Raw genomic sequence first — 21,527 nt, 5'->3', positions numbered from 1 at the left:
ATGTCATTTTAATGCTTCAAAAAAAGATACCAAATAGTGCAGCAATATTCTGGATTTGTGCATGCTACTAAGTGGATGTAGCATCACTCGGATGCTGCATCTGTTCTCTGACACTTCTAGGACAGAGAACTGAGTGAACAAAAACCTGATTGCTTGGTTCTCAGCCTTCAGTGAGCAGAGAGCTGGTGACTGTCAGTCTCTGCTCTGCTATGCCAGCACTCACTGGAGCGCCAGGCTGTGGAGGGGGCAGGAGCAGCTGGCTCAGGCTCTCAAGGCTCTCAGCACCTCACTGAGAGGTTGAGCTAGCTACCGCTCAGGAATCTGGGTGGAACTTTAAAGTAGGGATCTTTCCACAGCCTAGAATGTCTCAGAGATGTCAGTTGACAGCAGGCGTTAGCCTGCTGTCAGCTGAACAAGGGTCCTAGGAGTGCAGAACGAAGTGCACTCCTGTGATCCATAGGAGAAGTATGGAAAAAAGAGCTTTGGATATACTTCTCCTTTAACCACTTGCTTACTGGGCACTTATACCCACTTCCTGCCCAGGCCAATTTTTAGCTTTCGGTGCTGTCCCACTTTGAATGACAATTGCCTGGTCATGCAGCACTGTATTCATATGACATTTTTATACTTTTTTTTTGAGACAGAGAAAATTTTCTTTTGGTGGTATTTAATCACAACTTGGTTTTTTAATTTTTTGCTGAACAAATAAAAAGATAAGGGAAATTTTGAAAAAATAAACTTTCTTAGTTTCTGTTATAACATTTTGCAAATAAGTAATTTTTCTCCTTCACTGATGTGCGCTGCTGAGGCTGCACTGATGGGCACTGATAGGCGGTGCTAATGTGCACTGATGAGGTGGCACTAATGGGCACTGATGAGGAGGTACTGATGAGGCTGCACTGCTATGTGGCACTGATAGACTGCCCTGATAGGCCACACCGATGGGTGCTAATAGGTGGCACTGATGAGCACTGACAGGGGGCACTGATGGGCAGCACCGATGGGCACTGAAAGGTGAGACTAATGAGCACTGATAGGCAGCACTGATGAGGAGGCACTGATGGGCACTGATGGGCAGCAATGATAGCCACTGATGGACAGCACTGATGGCACTGATGTGCAGCATTGATGGCACTGATGGCGCAGTGATGATAATCAGGACACTGATGATCAATACCTTGATTATCTGTGACAATGTCCTCTGTCAGGATTGCCAGGTACTGGCTCTCCTCTCCTCATGCTGTGAGGAGAGGAATGCCAATAACCAGCAGTTTTGTTCATACTGTGATCAGCTGTGATTGAACATAGCTGATTATGTGGTAAAGGGCCCTTGCGATTGGCCCTTTAGCACAATCCGTGATCGGCTGTGTCTGAAGGGCACAGAAATCACAGAGAGAGCCGAGTGCATGCCCCAGGGGGCACACGAGGGGCGTGGTTCTGGGAGGACGTCCATGAACTCCCTCCTGGAACAGCAGAGCCAAGTTGTAGCCATATTTTGGCTATGGCATAGTTTTGAAGTGGTTAAAGCATAACTTAAGGCAAAACTTTTTTTTTGATTTACATATGAGATAGAACAACTATCAGTTGTTTAATGCCGTCTTTTTCCCCAGTTAGGTTGATTCACTCTCAAACGTTTTATGTAAACTGGAGAACGTCTTTGGTATTCTAGGGTATTTTTAAAAACTCTGAATCTTTATTTTTAGTTTTGGATAGAGTTGGGAAGGGTTCGATGTTTGGTCAAATATTTATTGCTGTGTTTGTCCTCATTGGGGAACTTCACCCCCCTTTGCCTCCAAGAAAGAAAGTGAGGGACATTCAAAAATGTTAGAGTTGTCCCTAGAACAAGAAGTAAGGGGGAAACCTTCCAACAGGTGCACCTAGTCCAGGGACAACTGTCTAAAAGGGAATTCCTCTCACTTTGGGAGATTTCCTCTAACTTCCTGTTGCATCATTGGGGCAGAGAGTGAAGGGAAACCCATTCCCCAATGAGACACAGACAGCAAAAATAACCTGGCAAGGGTTTTAGCCCTCCCCTACTCTATCCAAAGTAAAATAAAATCTATAAGCATATATATATATATATATATATATATATATATATATATATATATATATGTTTATATCTTTTCTCATTGCTACAATTGCTTTGGGAGGTCAGGAAGATATTTTTCATACTTCCACCATATAACTCTGAAGAAATATTATCACTTATAATGACTCTTGTAGTTTAGGTGAATTAAACCAAATGTTCTTTTCAGTGCTTGTGCATGTTAATAAATAATTGTAATGGGTTTTCTGACATATTGACATATATATGGTGTATGTCTGTTCTGGCTCAAATCCCACCCCAGTGAAACATCTTAACTGTAGAATTACATCTTTCTGTTAAGTCCTATAACCCCACAGTTAAGAAGTGTAATCATTTATACTTTATATATGAATGGCTGCCATGTGTCCTTGATATCCCAAAACATTCCTGCCTTATACAGCTCTAGGAAATTTTATTTGCCGTATTTGTTTTTTTAAGCATTCTTACTTATGAATAATCTAAGGTGATTGGCTCATGGGGGTTGATTTACAAATAGACTGTTCACTTTGCAAGGGAAGTCTCACTTTGTAATGGGACGTTTCACTTTGCAATGAAAAGTTTCTGTTTCCTTAGTTTAATGAATATGATGAAAACTCACTTGCAAAAAAGACTCAATCACGTGCAAACAAAATCACCTTTTTTTTGCCCATAATTGGATCAGTAGAGCTCACCTCCATTCACTGAGCTAGGGGAAAATTCCCTTGAAAGTTAACAGCCTATGTAAATCAACCCCATGGAGTTGACTTATGTATTTGAGTTTTTAATACATTTAGGAGAAAGAGCCCTTGCAAATTACTCAAAACATACAGTAGAAAATAACATACATTTCTAGATAATACCCAGAAATTTGCCAAATGGACAAATACCACTAATGAATTTTCTTTCATCTACTTTGAATTGAACTGATCTACAGCTCTCCACTTAAAACTATTGGCGTGAATGGTAAACTTACCACTTAATTACAAGGGACAACACATAATTCCAAAAGAGAGGTGTTGTGACAATGGAAATTATTTTAGTAAAAAAAAAAAAGACCAACATGTTTCAGGGATCTGCATCCCCTTATCAGGGCTAAACATGTGGCTATACAATATATATATACAGTAAATAATTTTTACAAATGAAATAAGAAAAAGCTCTCCAATTTGAGGAGTAAAGAGTTAAAACATAGCATTACCAGTAAAAAAGCACATCTTTGAGATTAAAGGATAAGTTCATATTTGAAACATGTTACATGTTGCACCTGTGTTTAGAGTGGAACATGTAACATGTTCCAGCTCCAGCCTCCTCTCCTTCCTCCTCCCTGTGACAGCGGGTGGGGGATCTTCTCTCTGCACCCACGATCACAATGTAAAAACAGCACAGCTGTGTGGGGCTCCACCTGCGTGGCTGTGTCATTCATTCATTCACAGAGTTCTGAGAATGAATAAAATACAAGTACCTTTGTCCTCTGCGACTGATGGCTTGTAGTTCTCAATGAACTGTGAGGGTGCTGGTAAGCTCTTTTGTAGTCCATTGAATCTTCCTGCCATTCAGTAACTGCTTGTCCGTATCTGATGTACGGGCAGACAGTGTACTGACAGTCTGCAAGATCCAGGCAATGCACCGCAATCTGCTGGTCATGGGTGCTATGCCTTACAGGCTGCAGAGTACAAAAATAATAAATGCTATTTTTTTTTACCTGCAAAAATATGTACATTTATTATTTTTTGTAAAAGGTGAATGTAGCCTTTAAAAATGTAAAATGTTAATAACATGTCGATAGCATAACTGATAAATACTCACAATCATAATGAATCAACTTACAAATATTCATAAATACATTTTTGTTTTAGTTAAGGCTCTGTTTTTTTTTTTGCCTCCATAAAATGAAATATTTATTGTTATTACACAGTAATGCTTATAAATTGTTTTTAAAGCATTGGTGAAGGGGCTTCTTAGCTTTTGAATAAATATCTTACCCTGTCAAGACTGGGGTCTCTTTTTAAATTAGTCGTTGTGTCTCCTAGGGTGACCACACCTATAGACTTTTTACACAACCATCCACTTGCCATCCTGAATAAGTGTATTCAAAGTTAGCATAATAGGCAATAAACTTGCATCACATCTATATGTAAATAAAAGAGGTGTCAACAAGTCAACCTGCAGTATTTAGTATAGACTGTTCCATTAGTGAATAAGGTGAAGCTGGGTACACTTTAAAAAATGGGAAAAAGTCCCCCAAGCGGGGTTTTTAGGCAGCTAGCTATAGATATGAGCAAGGCATTAAGTAAAATATTAAAATTCTTTATTGAAGGGTAATGAATAAATGTAACAACATATAAATATAAATTGGGAGCTCAAGTGGGAAAATACCCATACCAAGTACATATAATAGCAAACATAGGTTATACACAGCATGTGATAAGGCTATTGCATAACAATCCTGACGCGTTTCGACCCATGAATTTTGGGGTCTCTTCAGAGGATGAGTTTGCTAAAAAAAAAAGAAAAATTTATAATAGTATGTCCAGCTTATTTAAAAGAATTACAGCATAGGCAAGTTTGTTTAGCAACATGTTTAGTAACACTTTGCACATAATTACCACTGAGTTTGGATGTACCCCTCGATCAGAGCCTCCCCACATAGCAGCCAGACCATCCAGTGTGCCCGCATGTAGCAGCACCCCGGAAGAAGGGGGAACAGGAATCCACTTGATATGGCTTGCAAGGAGTCACACGTATAATTGCCCCCCCACCAACACGCCACGGGGGGAGGTGGGGCCGGAACCTACGAAAATTGTCAGAGCGTTAGCTCATTAATATATACCCATATAGGTTAGTGGTTAGATTTAACTGTTGGGCGGTCAGAAAGTGTTGTAATTATCTATTACAGCTTGAATTGCTCATGTGAAGGATAAAATGAGTAAAGTGACTATATTGGTATAACTAATATAAAATATGTCAGGGATGACCTTGTCTTTAAATGCTGACAATGGCAGTGATAGGAAGAGAAGTGAGGGATGTGCACAGTGAATAATGACATGTAAAATATATGTGAAAAAAGGAATGTGCATGAAAATGATGCGAGTGAGTGTTTTTAAACAGAAAAAAAACAAAAAAAAAACAAAAAAACAAATGAGTGTATGTGTGATGTGTGAATTGAAGGAAAAAGTGCATGATATTGCCAAGTATCTAAGTCTATGTGAAAAAAGGAATGTGCATGAAAATGATGCGAGTGAGTGTTTAAACAGCAGAGAAAAAAAACAACAAAAAAAAACAAAAAACAAAAAAAAAAACAAAACAAATGAGTGTATGTGTGATGTGTGAATTTAAGGAAAAAGTGCATGATATTGCCAAGTATCTAAGTCTACGGCATCCAGAGCTGGTGTGCACATAAATCAAAATTAAATATAAGTAAAATATTATTCTATGGGGTCTGACAAAGCATTGATAATCAGATGTATCATAAGTTCTTACTCACTCCTACTGTTGAGGAAAAGAGTCTGGCCGTCCAAGGAGGAAGTGGAGGGATCACACCCAAATCCACCCTCATTAAATAGTGTCCTTAATTAGTACTGAAATTAACAGCAGGTATTGTTTCTTCCGCCCCTTAACCCCGGTGTGTAGAGGGAGGCTGTGGCCACCATTGGCAGGCCTCGTGTGGCTCCCTCGGCGTCCATCAAGGCGAAGCCCCGACATCTGTCGTCACCTTCGCCATAAAATACGTGACGTCATGAGGCCGCACGCACACGCGACCCGCACGTGTGCGCACACCGCACGCAACATCCGAAGGTGATGGGGGATGCCACCGGCAGGGTAATCACGCCCGTGGGCGGCCGATCCGGGAATCAGGCCATCCAAGGGGAGAGACAAGGGGAGCGCAGGTAACTGAGCTCTCCACCCTGCCAGGAAGACACATCAGGGAACATGATCCCTGACTCGGGGAGCATGCGATCATGCAGGCATCACAGGGATCCGATGGCCCAAGCTGCAAGCGGGGAGGCGCCAATCGAGAAGCACACAAACGAGCTCACATATGCAATTTGTGAAAAATAACAAATGACAAAAGTTTTCTACATGGTTGCTTATTGATCATACAAAGTAAACATTGGAAACTGTGCACTGACAATTTTAACAATATTCCTAAAAATATGTAAAAACCAAAACAACCCAGAGATGGCAACATAATTTCAACGTTTAAATAGATTTATTTGATAGAAAATAACTCCCAGATACACAAAATAGTAAATGTATAACAACCCAAATAAGGAAATTTGCATCGGATCCAAAGGATCCCTCATTGCTCGCGGTTGCGATGCAATTTTACTCTATTCGCAACCACGAACGAGGCTATGAATTATAAACTCGATTGAGTATAATAATAATACAGACTCACAATACAAGAGTGTAACTGATTTAGTGAGCTCAAGGGAGAAATATAATTCCAATTTAGTCCCCTTATTGAGAGTCTACTTATAATCCTAATATGCGATTTAACACATTTTTGGAAAATATATGGATGCAATCTAATGTGGTATCTAGGATTAACACAGAGGGATATATACAGGAGAACAGACAGTGCACAGCTCATGTCTAACTCCCATGTGTCAAATGGGGGAAGGGGTGTTCAACCACCCGAATTTGTATAGCAAAGAGGGAAGACACATTAAGGAGAGATATCAATGCTGCTCACCCCAATATGGACAAGAAAAATGGGAAAAAATCCCCCAAGCGGGGTTTTTAGGCAGCTAGCTATAGATATGAGCAAGGCATTAAGTAAAATATTAAAATTCTTTATTGAAGGGTAATGAATAAATGTAACAACATATAAATATAAATTGGGAGCTCAAGTGGGAAAATACCCATACCAAATATATATAATAGCAAACATAGTTTATACACAGCATGTGATAAGGCTATTGCATAACAATTCTGACGCGTTTCGACCCATGAATTTTGGGGTCTCTTCAGAGGATGAGTTTGCTAAAAAAAAAAGAAAAATTTATAATAGTATGTCCAGCTTATTTAAAAGAATTACAGCATAGGCAAGTTTGTTTAGCAACATGTTTAGTAACACTTTGCACATAATTACCACTGAGTTTTGATGTACACTTTAAGCACTACAGCCCTGGAAGATTTTACCCCCTTCCTGACCAGAGCACTTTTTACAATTTAGCACTGCGTCGCTTTAACTGACAATTGCGCAGTCATGCAATGCTGTACCCAAACAAAATTTGCGTCTTTTTTTCCCACAAATAGAGATTTCTTTTGCTGGTATTTGATCACCACTGCGGTTTTTATTTTTTGCGCTATAAACAAAAAAACAGTGACAATTTTGAAAAAAACAATATTTTTTACTTTTTGCTATAATAAAAATCCCCAATTTAAAAAAAAAACACATTTCTTCATCAGTTTAGGCCAATATGTATTCTTCTACATATTTTTGGTAAGAAAAATTGCAATAAGTGTATATTGATTGGTTTGCGCAAAAGTTATAGCGTTTACAAACTATAGGAAAAATTTATGGCACTTTTATGGCATTTTTATTATTTTAGTTTTTTTTACTAGTAATGGCAGTGATCTGCGATTTTTAGCGGTACTGCAACATTGCGACGGACAGATCGGACACTTTTGACACATTTTTGGGACCATTGACATTTATACAGAGATCAGTGCTATAAATATGCACTAATTACCGTGTAAATGTCACTGGTAGGGAAGGGTTTAACACTAGGGAGCGATCAAGGGGTTAAATGTGTGTTCCCTCAGTGTGTTCTAACTGTATGGGGATAGGACTGACTGGGGGAGAAGACATATCGTTGTTCCTACTTAGTAGGAACAAACGATATGTCTCCTCTCCCCTGACAGAACCGGGATTTGTGTGTTTACACACACAAATCCCCGTGCTGGCTCTTGTGCACGCAGTCGCACGTAGCCGGCGGCGATCACTCCCGCTGGCCACGCACGTCGTGTCTTTAAGGGCTCTTAAAGGAAAAGCTGTACCCGTGCAGGATTTCGCCCAGGAGAGCCATTCTGCAGCAGTATATCTACGTGAGCCGGTCGGGAACCGGTTAAATACCCAACCATGTGCAAAAGAATTTAAAAAAACATGATTTTTGCTTATTCATATTTAGTTGGTTAAAATTCACTTTAATAATTCATTTATTTAAACACTCTTTACTCCTTGTAGTTGTAAATGGCTTACTAATGGGGTGGATAAGGTTTATATTGCAAAGGATTGTTCACTAAGCTATGGAAAGCTAAGAAAAAGTGACTTTCACTTTGAATACCTATTCATTTGCAATTTGCAGAAAAAGTTAAAGGATAAGTTCATCTTAGGAACATGTTACATGTTGCACCCGTTTTTAGGGTGAAATATGTAACATTTTCCAGTATCTGCAACTTCTCCCTCCTCAACCCCTCCCCCATGACAGCAGGCAGGGGATCTTCTCCCTGCATCCACTGTCACAATTTGAAAACAGTGTGGACATACAGGGCTCTGCCCACATGGCTGTGTCATTAATTCACAGTTTCCTGTGAATGAAAAGACTACAAGTAATGTCAGACATTGTGGCTGATGGCTTGTAGTTCTCAATGAACTTCAAGGGTGCTGGTGAGTGTTTTCATAGTTCCTGCTCTCAGGTAACTGCCTGCCTGTATTGGAGGTACAGGCAGACAGCTATCCTGAGAGTCTGCTTGAGCCTGACATTGCACCCACGATTAAATGATCATGAGTGCTATGGTTCATAGGTTTCGTAAAAAAAAAAAATCAACCTCACTGAAGTATACATCAACATTTCAACACGCTTTATATTTATAACTATATATATATAATGTTAAATCCTGTTTAAATGCCTTCCCTCTCAATCCTCTGCCCTAAACCTCCCTGCACACTTCATTATATATACCTTGTGTTCTGGCTGGTCCAGTGACATCATGGATCTATTTTCTTCCCCGCTGGTGGCTAGTGGCCTTTACTCCTGGACAGTGCAGTGCTCACATAATAGCCTGAGCCTAAGTAATGACATGTCCAAAGCATGTATATATAATGGCTTGGTCTGATAGAGAGGTTGGTTAGGTGATGATGGGTGTCATTCAACCTGGAAGAGGAACGGTGCTAGATTGTGGAATGGTTAGTCAGCAGGCAACAGCTCCAGAGAAGAGGTAAGTATTGTAGCGGGGACATTTTTTCTTTTATTCGTTTATTTTTCTTTTTTTCATATATGCGGGGCCATTGATTTTTTTTATTTTACATTCATTGTGGAGTTGGGCTTTACAGGCATAGTTTTAAGCTTAAAATGCAGTGTGATATGTGCTAAATAACCCATGTGAAATTAATCAAAGTGCATATATTTGGACAGGTATTATGATTAATGGTAAAGGTAATAACCACACTTGAAAATTCATCTGAACAAGAAATAAAAGAACACAGCCAGGATAGCAGACAGTGACATGAGGCAACAGGAAGACTATAAAGATTATTTTTACCTTTTACCACAGCTTTGCTTCATCTTTTTTAAAACTCCCAGCAATACGTTTAGTTTCCTGTCTGTTTTAATAGGGATGTAAATCACAGGCCACTTGGCATTGTAAAAGTATTTTATTGAAAGTACTTCCCTCTCCAAGGAATGTATTATATACAAAGAGAAACATATTCTTTGTCATTTAAAGGTTCTAACAAAATTTAAGGGATATTTCAATTTCCATATTAAATATACACATTATATGAGGTTGAAAAACCCAGTTGTCCATTCCAGATGCTTATTTCTGTACAACCTTCATGTTTTACTGTCTCTGTTTTAATATTGATCATGATAAAAAAATAAATTGAATGAATATGAATTGCACAAATCTAATCATTTTAGCAAATATACCGTATATACTCGAGTATAAGCCGTCCCGAGTATAAGCCGAGGCACCTAATTTACCACAAAAAACTGGGAAAACTTATTAACTCGAGTATAAGCCGAGGGGGAGAAATGCAGCAGCTACTGTAAGTGGAAAAGAGGGTCAACAATGCCCATCTGCAGCTGCATACCTCACTGTGTCTATTACATACCTCACTGTGTCTATTGCAGCCTTCCTGTCCATTGCAGCCTCCCTGTGCAGATCTGCCTACCTCACTGTGTCTATTGCATACCTCACTGTGTCTATTGCATATCTCACTGTGTCCATTGCAGTCTCCCTGTCCATTGCAGTCTCCCTGTCCATTGAAGTCTCCCTGTCCATTGCAGTCTCCCTGTCCATTGAAGTCTCCCTGTCCATTGCAGCCTCCCTGTCCATTGCAGCCTCCCTGTCCATTGCAGCCTCCCTGTCCATTGCAGTCTCCCTGTCCATTGCAGTCTCCCTGTCCATTGCAGCCTCCCTGTCCATTGTAGCCTCCCTGTGCAGATCTGCCTACCTCACTGTGTCCATTGCAGCCTACCTGTGCCGATCTGCAACCTCTCTGTGTCCATTGCAGCCTTCCTGTGCCAATCTGCAAGCTCTCTGTGTCCACTCTGTGTCCACTGCAGCCTTCCTGTACCGATCTGCAAGCTCTCTGGGGGGGGATTGCCGTTTAAATGTAGTGAGTGAGTGGTCGGGATGTCCCCCTGATCATTCTGCATATCTGATCAGCGTGTCATGCAGGTCAGATGGCGGATCTTCCAGTGTACAAAAGCCACGCCTCCTGCTCGTCCTCGTCTGTGATAGGCAGACCACTTAGTTCCCAACAGTTAGTGTTCAGTCTATCACGGACATCCTCTCATCCTCGTCCGAGTGTTCTACCTATCACAGACGAGGACGAGGAGGAGGCGCGGCTTTTGTACACTGGAAGATCCGCCGTCTGACCTGCATGACACGCTGATCAGGTAGGCAGATGGCAGTGACTCGAGTATAAGCCAAGGGGGGCACTTTCAACACAAAAAATGTGCTGAAAAACTCGGCTTCCACTCAAGTATATACGGTAACTGTTTGATTATAGTCCATACGTGTTGGCAACTTTTATCATCTGTGTAGAATTAAACAGTTTATAAAATCAGTTAAAGGATTGTTTAATTCTACATTTTTCAGTGCAGGTATTGTGGTAAATCTAAATTTTGCAATTTGCCATAAAAGAAGAGATTTACCAGATTTGTCTGATTCATAAATTGATTTATTCAGTCATACATGATTGTTCCCTAGATACCATTTTATGTTCAAATGAATGTAAAGCCAATTATTTAAAGTGTAGAAGGCTAAAACCTCTACTAGATTGTATTAGCTGTCATTGTCCTGAATTACAAAATTCACCCTTTCTATTTATTCTGATAATCATTGTCACTGGGACAGAAACTTATGTGAAAATCCAACACGTTACATTTGTAACTGAAACATGAACAAAACCGACATTTTCAAATGGGGACAACTGTTTGAGTGTATTTCCCACACTTTGGAAGAATTTTTTCTCACTTCTTCTTGTGTCCCTGGAACAAAGAGTGAAAAGAAATCTCCCCAATGGGACACAGACAGCAAAAAGACTCAATGATGGTTTAAACCAAAACTAAAATTACATTCTTTAAAACGCTGAATAATTTAGATTTTTTTTGTGCATGATAATGTTGCATGTTCCAAAAACATTCTGCTTACATTACAGCACATATCACTGCCCCATGTTAAAAAAAGTATATAACTATATTTTCTGTAAAAGTTATCTTTCAACTAACAGAGATGGTAAACTAAAAGTGGCTTATTTAAGATAATACGAAAAAATACTGTGATATGCAGCAACCTGTAACAATCCATTTTAAACTTTTATCAGATTAGAGTATTTAGAACAGTGAAAAATAATTTCAGATTGCTTCCACTTTGATCGGACTCATAAAGAGCTATGAATTGGATGCTAACAGTATATGATACTATGATTATGAGGTGAGTTTTACTATAATATCATAATGAGTTATTGCTCTTTTACTGTATTTTGTAGAAAGAGGGTCACCTCGTAATTTAATAACCAAGGATATCACAGACACTACAATAGGAGCATCATGGACAGCAGCTCCAGGAATGGTTCGTGGTTACAGAATTGCATGGAAATCTCTGTTTGATGATGAGGCTGGAGAGAAGACGGTACCTGGTGATGTCACTAATGCAGTCCTGGAGTACCTTAAACCAGAAACAAAATATAAAATCTCAGTTTTTGCTAATTACAAAAGTGGTGAAGGAGCCCCTCTTGAAGGAGAAGCTACTACAGAAGGTAATAATAATTATAATTTATTTATTGAATTATCTTTTAACTCTTAGAGACAATTAATTAGTAGGGAAACCAGTGATCTACCTCCAAGTCTGTAAATTGAAAAGTACAGTGAAGAATTATAATCTACAAATCATAAATCATTTTGTTCTAATATTGGTATACATCACTGTGAAGGTTTGCTTAGGCAGCATAAGTATTGGGTATGCAGTACAGGACACTTAGCTGTTGGTAAATTAAGTGATAGTAGTATGTTTAAGAGTGAGCTGTTGGGGAGTGTTGCTCTGCTCCAAAAAACTCTATGAGTTTTTAACCTAACTAGGTGAGGAACTGTAATGTCAGCACTTCTAAACCTTTACCTGTAATGCCCCGTACACACGGTCGGACTTTGTTCGGACATTCCGACAACAAAATCCTAGGATTTTTTCCGACGGATGTTGGCTCAAACTTGTCTTGCATACACACGGTCACACAAAGTTGTCGGAAAATCCGATCATTCTAAACGCGGTGACGTAAAACACGTACGTCGGGACTATAAACGGGGCAGTGGCCAATAGCTTTCATCTCTTTATTTATTCTGAGCATGCGTGGCACTTTGTCCGTCGGATTTGTGTACACACGATCGGAATTTCCGACAACGGATTTTGTTGTCGGAAAATTTTATATCCTGCTCTCAAACTTTGTGTGTCGGAAAATCCGATGGAAAATGTGTGATGGAGCCTACACACGGTCGGAATTTCCGACAACAAGGTCCTATCACACATTTTCCGTCGGAAAATCCGACTGTGTGTACGGGGCATAAGTCATCACCCATTTATTTCACCATATACAAGAGTAAATTAGATACTATGGACACATGCCTGCCTTGCTAAAGCAGGCTTTCTAACTGTATGGCACGTTGACATAAGGTCTTTGGCTTTTTGATGATCATGTGCTGCAATAATATCAGAATGTTCAAGAGCCCGATGTTGTAGCTATTGGACTTTTGGAATGAAATGTAAAGAAACTCATGTATGTGCATGCCAACACAAAAGACATAGTACATAGGAACATTCATCAAATGTTGACAATATCTCATTGGAGATTGATATCATTCCACATTTTTCAGTAGTGATGGTTGAGTATAAACCTGTTTGCTTATCTTTACTGATTAATCAATTCCTGGGATTAACACAACATGATATATTCATTATCTTATCCAATGCGGGGATGTTGCTTTGATCAAAAATACTTTAAAGAAAATAACGATAAAGATATATAAAGGTGCTTCCTAATACCTAGCATAGGTATGCAAGAGAATTTAAGCTTTCAATAAAAACTGAACAATATTCAGCGAGCAAATACCACAGCAAACTAAATAATATATTCATTCAAAAGGAAAAAAGTCCAAATTCCCCAAACTTCTGTAAAATTTAAGAGTGAAATTAAGCTTTGTATTATTTATATTCCTTTTCCTAGATGCCAGTAAGACATTATTTGCTTAGATAGTCTTTCTTCACTGAACAGCAGTGGCCTGTCCATTAGGGGCACCGGCCCTCTATCCATGGCCACCATCCCCTTTTCATGCGTCAGGCCCCTTTCAGGACGCCGGGCGCATGAATTACAGTGGCAGGGGTGTTTTTTCAAAGCACCCGATTAGAGCCAGAGGCTCTAATAGGTTTCAAAATAGGATCAGAGCATTGCACCATGAGCCCACCCAGGTGTTACAACAGCAAATTAATATTTGCTGTTGCAACACTGATCCTCCTCCCAGCCAATCCGGAAGCTGGTCTAATACTCGGCACCCGATTAGCTGAAAGGACAGGCGATCCTATTGGACACCTAGGAGGAGGGGAGAAGACGCACGGCGGAAGCAAGGAGTAGAAGACACAGGAGCCGCTGCGCGCTAATGCCTGCTGCTGCCCGATCCCTGCCGCTGCCCGATGTGCCCGCCACCTAGATGGGGTAAGTGCCAGTGGACTGGCAGACAGCGACGGGTGAGAGGTTTTGAGGTGCCATGGGGGGGGGTTGTTTGCTGCCCCCAAACAAAAAAACTGTTGAACAGTACTATGTTGTAAACAAGAATCCATAATGCAAATAAAAAATGAATCTGCTTCATTAGCAGATTTATTGTTTACCACTTTTCCTGATTTCCCTAGAAAGAACTAAATTGAAAAATAGATTAACCACTTGCCATCAGGACCATTTCTGACACTTCGCTCCTACGTGTAAAAATCTACTTTTTTTGTTAGAACCCCAAAACATTATATATATATATATATATATATATATATATATTTTAGCAGAGACCCTATAGAATAAAATGGTGGGTGTTGCAAATTCTTATGTCACACGGTATTTGCGCAGCAGTTTTTCAAACGGAATTTTTTTGGGAAAAAAAAACACTTTCATGAATTAAAAAAAAAACAAAACACTTAAGTTAGGCCAATTTTTTTGTAAAAATTTAAAAGATGTTGTTACGCAGAGTAAATGATACCTAACATGTCATGTCATTAAAATTGCATCTGCCTGTGGAATGGCAGCAAATTACAGTGCTTAAAATTCTCCATAGGAAACACCTTTACAGGTGCTAGAATTATTGCTCTCGCTCTGATGTTCGTGACAATACCTCACATGTGTGGTGCGATCACTGTTTACATATGCATGCGGGAGTAACGTATGCATGTAAGCATGGTGGGACGGGGCCCTTCACATTTTTAAATTAATTAATACATTTTATACCAATTTTTTTTTTACACTTTTTTTGTACTCATTTTATTGCTATCACAAGGGATGAACAACATCCCTTGTGACAGCTTGGGCCGTGACAGGTTCTCTTTATAGACCCCAAATCTCTCCTCTGGCCTCCCATGCAGTCGATCAGACACAGATTCGGTGTCTGAACGGTTTTCAGGGTTACAAAGAGAGGGGAATGACATCAGTTACTCTCTCTCTGTACAGGGCAGCCATGGCCGCTGACCGCATTGCTCCTGGCCTCTGCGAAGAGACGGGAGAGCCCAGGAGAGGCGGTGGCAGGAGGGGGGTGGGACCCCCTTCCGCCACCTACAGAAGTGATCGAGTGGCTAATTAGCCACTCAGATCACTTCTGCAAAAAGAGAATCACTGGCTGAAAAGAATGATACTGGGATGATGCCTGTAGGTGCAGGCATCATCCCGGTATAACCACTGCAACTCAAGGACGTCCATTTACGTAACTTGGGTGCCAATGGTTAAAAGTGGTTTTAAATTCAAAAGTTTTTTTTTTATCTTAATGCATTCTCTGTGTTAAGGTAAAATACCTTGCAATACCTGTTCTGCCCCCTCCCTAATCACTTACCAGGGCCCTCTCATGCTCCAGCGCTGTCCCAGTCTCAGCTCTATTGCTCTCTCTTCTTTGTCCCACAAGAGACTCTTAGAGCAGTGGGAGACAATGACTCATGCTGTTGTCAGCCAAATCCTCTGAGGAGAAAGCATGGGGTGTGGCCGAGCTGCTGTATGGAAACAAACAGTCCAGCTTAGGAGTGTGCATGCATGGGTGCCCCCACAGCACATGGATTGCTAAGGGGGTACCCAGTAGAAGAGGAAGCAGACAGCACCCGAGGGACCCTAGAAGAGGAAGTAAGGGGGCACTCTGTGCAATATTGTTGAACAAAGCAAGTAAGTGTAACATCTTTGTTTTAATTTAGCAAAAAAAAGTATATAAATATATAAATGTATTTATTATCACTTTAAATTTCCAGCTGCAGATGATGATGTCGCAATCTCTGCATCAGCCAAATTGAAGAAGCTTTGTATTCATTCACAAAATACAAAGCTTACTGTGAATGGCTGAGCAGACCTCAGCCTGGCTCAATTTTGTCCTGGGAGTAGGGCAGGAAGACCCTGTTCCACTGCTGACACACAGCACTGTATACTGATGCTACAGACAGTTTGTACTGTACAGCATGCCCAGCAGACACATCTGTTAGCAAAAGAAAATAATGTGGCCCAAACAAACTATTTAAAGTCACAGCAAACATGGAGTTCGGCCTTAAAGTTGATCTAAACCCAAACTTCATAAAATCGTTTACATGTTAAGGTAATTTCCTTAATAAGTCAAGTTTAATTTTTTTTAAGTCTGCAGTCTGTTTTTATTTAAAAATACCTGAAAATACTGTCATGAATCTCCTTGTTCAGGTGATTCTTAATATAGAAGGAGAGATATCACCGCTCCAGGAGCATTGAACAGACAGGAGGTGAATCCTTCTCGGTTCGGAGGCCGTAGGTGCTGGCTATTGCTAATAGCAATAAACGGGAATAAATTCTGGACAGCCGCACTCGTAGATTAGCCTTGTTTATTTAGAAAGGTTCACATCAGCTATGAGTAAGCACTAACGCTAGTGCGAAACATCAGCTCTCCTCCTGTCTGCTGTTACCTTTGAATTTGATGTGAACCTTTCTAAATAAACAAGGCTAATCTACGAGTGCGGCTGTCCAGAATTTATTCCTGTTTATTTCAGGTGATTCTTGTTATAGGGTGACAAGTGATCTCAATATTTGCTCCTGCCACATGTAAAGCACTGCCCACACTATTGGCACTATATAAATCCCGTATAATAATAACAATGTTCCCCTGGTGGAGACTAAAAGTGGGCATACCAACTCACATTCAGCAGGCATAGTCCACTGCTCTCACTATCAGGAATACAATTCAGAGCAATGATGTACAGATGACATTGCTGCAGCAAGTATGTATACTGTAGATGGCAAGACTCTGATAATGGCTGGATGAGATCTGCTGCGTTAAAATAAAAAAAGGATGATTAAAGGCAAAACAGTCATTTATGAAAAAAAAAAGGCAATTATATATGATAAACAGTACTATAACACATGTATTGTAATTCAGTTAGAGTTCAAATAACTATAATCAAATGTGATTATAGTTATTTTTGTTGCACTTACCTCTGTGATCTACAGATATTTGAGTCTAAATTTTCATAGCAGACATGCTTCTGCTCTCAGCACAGCACAGACAGCCAATTCTTTGGTGGTTCCCATAAACTCTATGGGGAATTGAATTGCATTTGCTAGTTAGAACAGTGATGTGCTAATCAGAGGTGTGCTAGCTCCTGAACATCAAATCCCAACGTTGCTTAACTGGAGGAGTGAAGGTAACTGTAATGTGTTAATTTACACTTGCTTCAACCCTACTCAGAGCTCCAAGTGCATTCATTAATAGCAACAAAAAAAAATTGATTGGGTACTGGTTTGAGTTCAGCAACTGACTGATTACCATGGGTTACTGCATATGGAAGTTAAAAACTAGCATATTAAATTAAAACTCTTTAGATAATGGGGTGATTATGTCATATATACAGTATGTGGGGAATTAATACAGCAATTCAATTGTATTGCCTGTTATATTACTATGAAGATTAGCATTCTAAAAACATGTAATGCATTTCACCATGAACAGGCAAATTTAGTAATTGGAGACTAGCAGCTTTGGTGGGGATCATCTTTTCTCAGCATGTACCGTGAGAAATAAAGCTTAACAGAGTTTTCTTATGGTCCAAGCCTAATGGCAGGATCACTGCAGCTGTTTCAATGGCATCACATAACCATCACGCTTAGACTTGACTATGTTACACTTATACATTTGTATGTAGATATGCATTTTTTACATAAAATCTTCGGAATTTCAGGAAATTCTCTTAAGACACATCTGTTGAAAGATTTCTCAGGCATTTTTTTCAGATCTGGATACATGTGCTAAGCATGTGGATGTTGTCTTTAATCTTTTTTTTTTTTTGGTGAAGAAGACTAATTCCACATTTTATCTGGTTTATCAAAAACATTGGGCTAAAACTGAAGGCTTAAGTTGAAAAGTAGCCTGTAAGCCTATATAATACAGAATTTGACATTTTGGGATTTCTAAATCAATTTATTTTCTAAAGCGCACCTGTCGCTCAGACACAGTGAAAGCTGTAAATTTGTGAGCTGCCCTAGAACAAATTGCCTAGATATGTATTACTCTGCCTGCTTTTGCACATAGATTCTACATACACAATATTTGTGATCTTATGATAATAAAGACTATAAATAAGGGGTCTTAGTAATAACTGTTTTCACAGAAAATCCACACAGCTCTCACTCAAGATTACTTCATTTTTCTAATTGGATTCAATTGGAAAACCTTGTGAATCCTGGATGAAAATTGTGTGAATCTTGTATGATTTTTTTTTTAAACAGACTCCTTATTGTTTATATATATTGTATCAGTGATAGTTCATATAGGTTCAGTTCCTCTTACTTGGAAATTCAGAGACTTTAATCTTTCCTGAGATGAGATGTAACAGAAAAACAGCCTTTCCATTAATTATATAGGGGTTGATTTACTAAAGCTGGAGAGAGCGAAATGTGGTGTAGCTTTGTACATCAACCAATTAGCTTCCAGGTGTTATTATCAAAGCTTAATTAAACAAGCTGAAGTTAGATGCTGATTGGTTGCTGAGCTGCGCCAGATTTTGCACTCTCGCTTTAGTAAATCAACCCGATTGTCTTGGTTATTGAAGGACTATACGTATATGGGCTAGCAGTGGGTAGTCAGAAAGTGACAATAAAGGAAATGTGGCAACAAGAGCAATTTAACTGGTATTTCCCTTATTGTTGCCCACTGGTGATAAGGTGTGCTAGACTGCATCAGGAGTGACTCCAAACATTTTTTTAAGGTGCTGTGCTGCTACTATAAATATAATTGGGGGCGCTAAGTTCCCAATCCTGAAACTCTAGTTATATTAACAGCAGACACAGCATATAAAGAAATGCTTAGTCAGATAATGACTATTTTATATACTGATGAATAAAGCAGAAGTCCTATCACGTAATATCAGATAAATTAAACTATGATCCTCATTGTCAGGGTTGCCAGCCTCCTAGATACTTTTACTGAACAAACAATCATAATTTAGTGACAGAGCACTATTTTTACTGACAACCTGAAATATGAAAGAAGTTCCTATTAAATAATAAAAGAATATATGTTAACAGTATAAATAATATGTAAACGTTAACAATGCCCACAACAAGTAACTTGGCTTGGTTTCCAGTTAAAGAATCAATAGTGATTGTGGGAAAAAGTGAGAATGTTTGCTGCATACCTAACATCAGAAGGGTTCATGGATACAAACATTGGTGCTAAATATTGGGCACGTCTGAGACTCATTATAGTATAAACACTACAAAATCCATTGTTTTGCACACACAAAATACCCCTAAATACTGTGCTAATAGCGGAATTCTCACACACATATATATTTATATATAATTTCAATTAAGAAAAACAGACAGCGAGTTAACGTTTTTTCTACCTTGAAGAACCAATTAATTAAAGAAAAGTTACAAACTACACAGCAACAAGCAACTGGTGGGAAAATAAACAGAACAATATACCATAGCAAATAATAGTCAGGTCTACTGTATGTAATGTTCTAAACAGTGAGTGTAGCAGTCAGGACTATGCAATGTACAACATAGTGTATAGAGTACTGTGGTCAGGAGTGTGTACTTCTGGTACTGGTCAATGAAAGAAAACATTACTCTATTCCAGTGGAAGGAGACCCCTTCAGCAGTAGTGGTCAGTGAAAGGCAAAAGTGCCGCAGTGTCAGTTATTTTTAAAACTGTAAAATCCTCCAGGTTACATTGATGATCAGTATGAGAGCATTCTATGCTGGCTACCGATGTAATGGGGGCATTTATATTCGCAATTTAATGAGGCATTTACACTGACCACCAATGTAATTGGGGTTTCTACACTTATTAGTATTAGTATTTTATACTTACTGCCAATGTAAGGGTTTTTTTAACCACTTACAGACCAGAATATTTTCCCCCTTAATGACCAGGCCATTTTTTGCGATACGGCTCTGTGTTGCATTAACTGGCCATTTAAATGGAAAGGCAAAGAAAATGGACTTTGTAGGCACCAATTATAAAAATAGATATATGGATTTTTATTATACACATAGTACAAAAAACACACATGTTAAAACATTGCAAAATAAGATGCCAAAAGCTAGCTAAGTCTGTCTCAGACAGGTCATAGAACCCAGAGACAAACCCTTAAATCAAGGACATATCCCTACATTGTAGTATAATAGACAACAAACTTGGTTAGCTCTACATGTTTCACAATTGAATGCTTCTTCTTTAAGATCTTGTTTGATTAGTCTAGAGGAGAGAGAGAAGACACAATATACAAGTAATAAATACAGTTGATTTTAAACATCTTGGTAGAGAGTCTCAACAATTTGTGGGGGGTACCACAAGCCAGTCAACAGGTGGATCTCCAGGAAAACATGCACAAGGTGAGGCATGTGGGGACGTGCCTGGTAAAGAGGCTATATTGAATATGAAGAGAGGGAAGAGAAGAAATAGTAATGGCAGAGAAAAAGGAGATATATGGATACAGAAAGGCATATAAATGCGCATAGATAAATATCTCTGCTGTGAAGAAACAAAAAAGAGAGGAAGCGTAAAAACCCAGCAAGTGTTGGTTAAGGCGAATTTAGAAAATTCACTCCATGCAGGAAAAGGGTGGGTGAACGTTGTGATATACAAGCACATAAGATTAGACATACCTTTAGAAGGAGCAATTAAATAATAATTCTGATAAATGCACTTTTAGATGGTAGAACTGTGCTTGATAATAAACATCATCGCTTCTAGAAAGTATGTATAGATATAGTAATTAGAGACAGTTTCAAACGATAATGGTAAGATCATCACATAAGTTCAGCAGCATTGCCCAAAGAGTACTAAGTCTCATCTTATAATGATGGTTTATATATAGAGTCTTTATATCAAACATAGAGAGTGTTAACTTCAAGAAACTAATAGTAGAAAAGGGAAGCTAGATGGAGGTTTATCTGCAGCGGCACAGTAAGTTTGGCTGATGCCAGGTAAGAGCCATCTATAAGAAAAGGAAAATGTGTACCTAAATCTCTGCAATGCATGTGTTACATCAACCCAGCAGCGGGGGTACAGCGAACAACTAATGAAGGATAAAAGCCTTACCAGAAAGGATGGAGTAGTAGGTATGGATATGTTCCACAAATGCAAAATGCCGTTTGGGGAGGTAGCATGGTGCAAGGATGACAAGTCAGCCTCAAATTCCGCACCACCTGATTTGGCCAGGCAGGGCTGCGCACGCAGCCCCACATGGCCGCGCATGCGCAGTACGCAGAGCGGCTGCAAAGAACATGGCCGTGCAAAGAGAGCACAGTCCT

The 21,527-nt window shown here is 39.3% G+C and overlaps 1 protein-coding gene across 4 annotated transcripts in view; it reads left to right on the top strand.

Moving 5' to 3' along the window:
- COL12A1 (collagen type XII alpha 1 chain) overlaps positions 1-21,527 on the top strand; it is a 264,287-nt gene that overhangs the window by 77,608 nt on the left and 165,152 nt on the right. For 3 of the 4 annotated variants that reach the window (XR_012243891.1, XM_073626810.1, XM_073626811.1), the window contains exon 14: positions 12,015-12,284. The exons of the other annotated variant lie outside the window; for it this stretch is intronic. Coding sequence is in view for 2 of the 3 variants with exons in the window: in XM_073626810.1 (XP_073482911.1) it covers positions 12,015-12,284 (270 nt within the window). In the remaining variant the exon portion in view is untranslated. The remainder of the gene's footprint in view (positions 1-12,014; positions 12,285-21,527) is intronic. 4 annotated transcript variants of the gene reach the window in all.

The sequence above is a fragment of the Aquarana catesbeiana genome, linkage group LG04 (genome assembly GCF_042186555.1).
Source record: "Aquarana catesbeiana isolate 2022-GZ linkage group LG04, ASM4218655v1, whole genome shotgun sequence".
Taxonomy (NCBI): Eukaryota; Metazoa; Chordata; class Amphibia; order Anura; family Ranidae; genus Aquarana; species Aquarana catesbeiana.
Note: the sequence above shows the minus strand (reverse complement) of the source record. Positions and strands in the feature narration are given on the sequence as shown.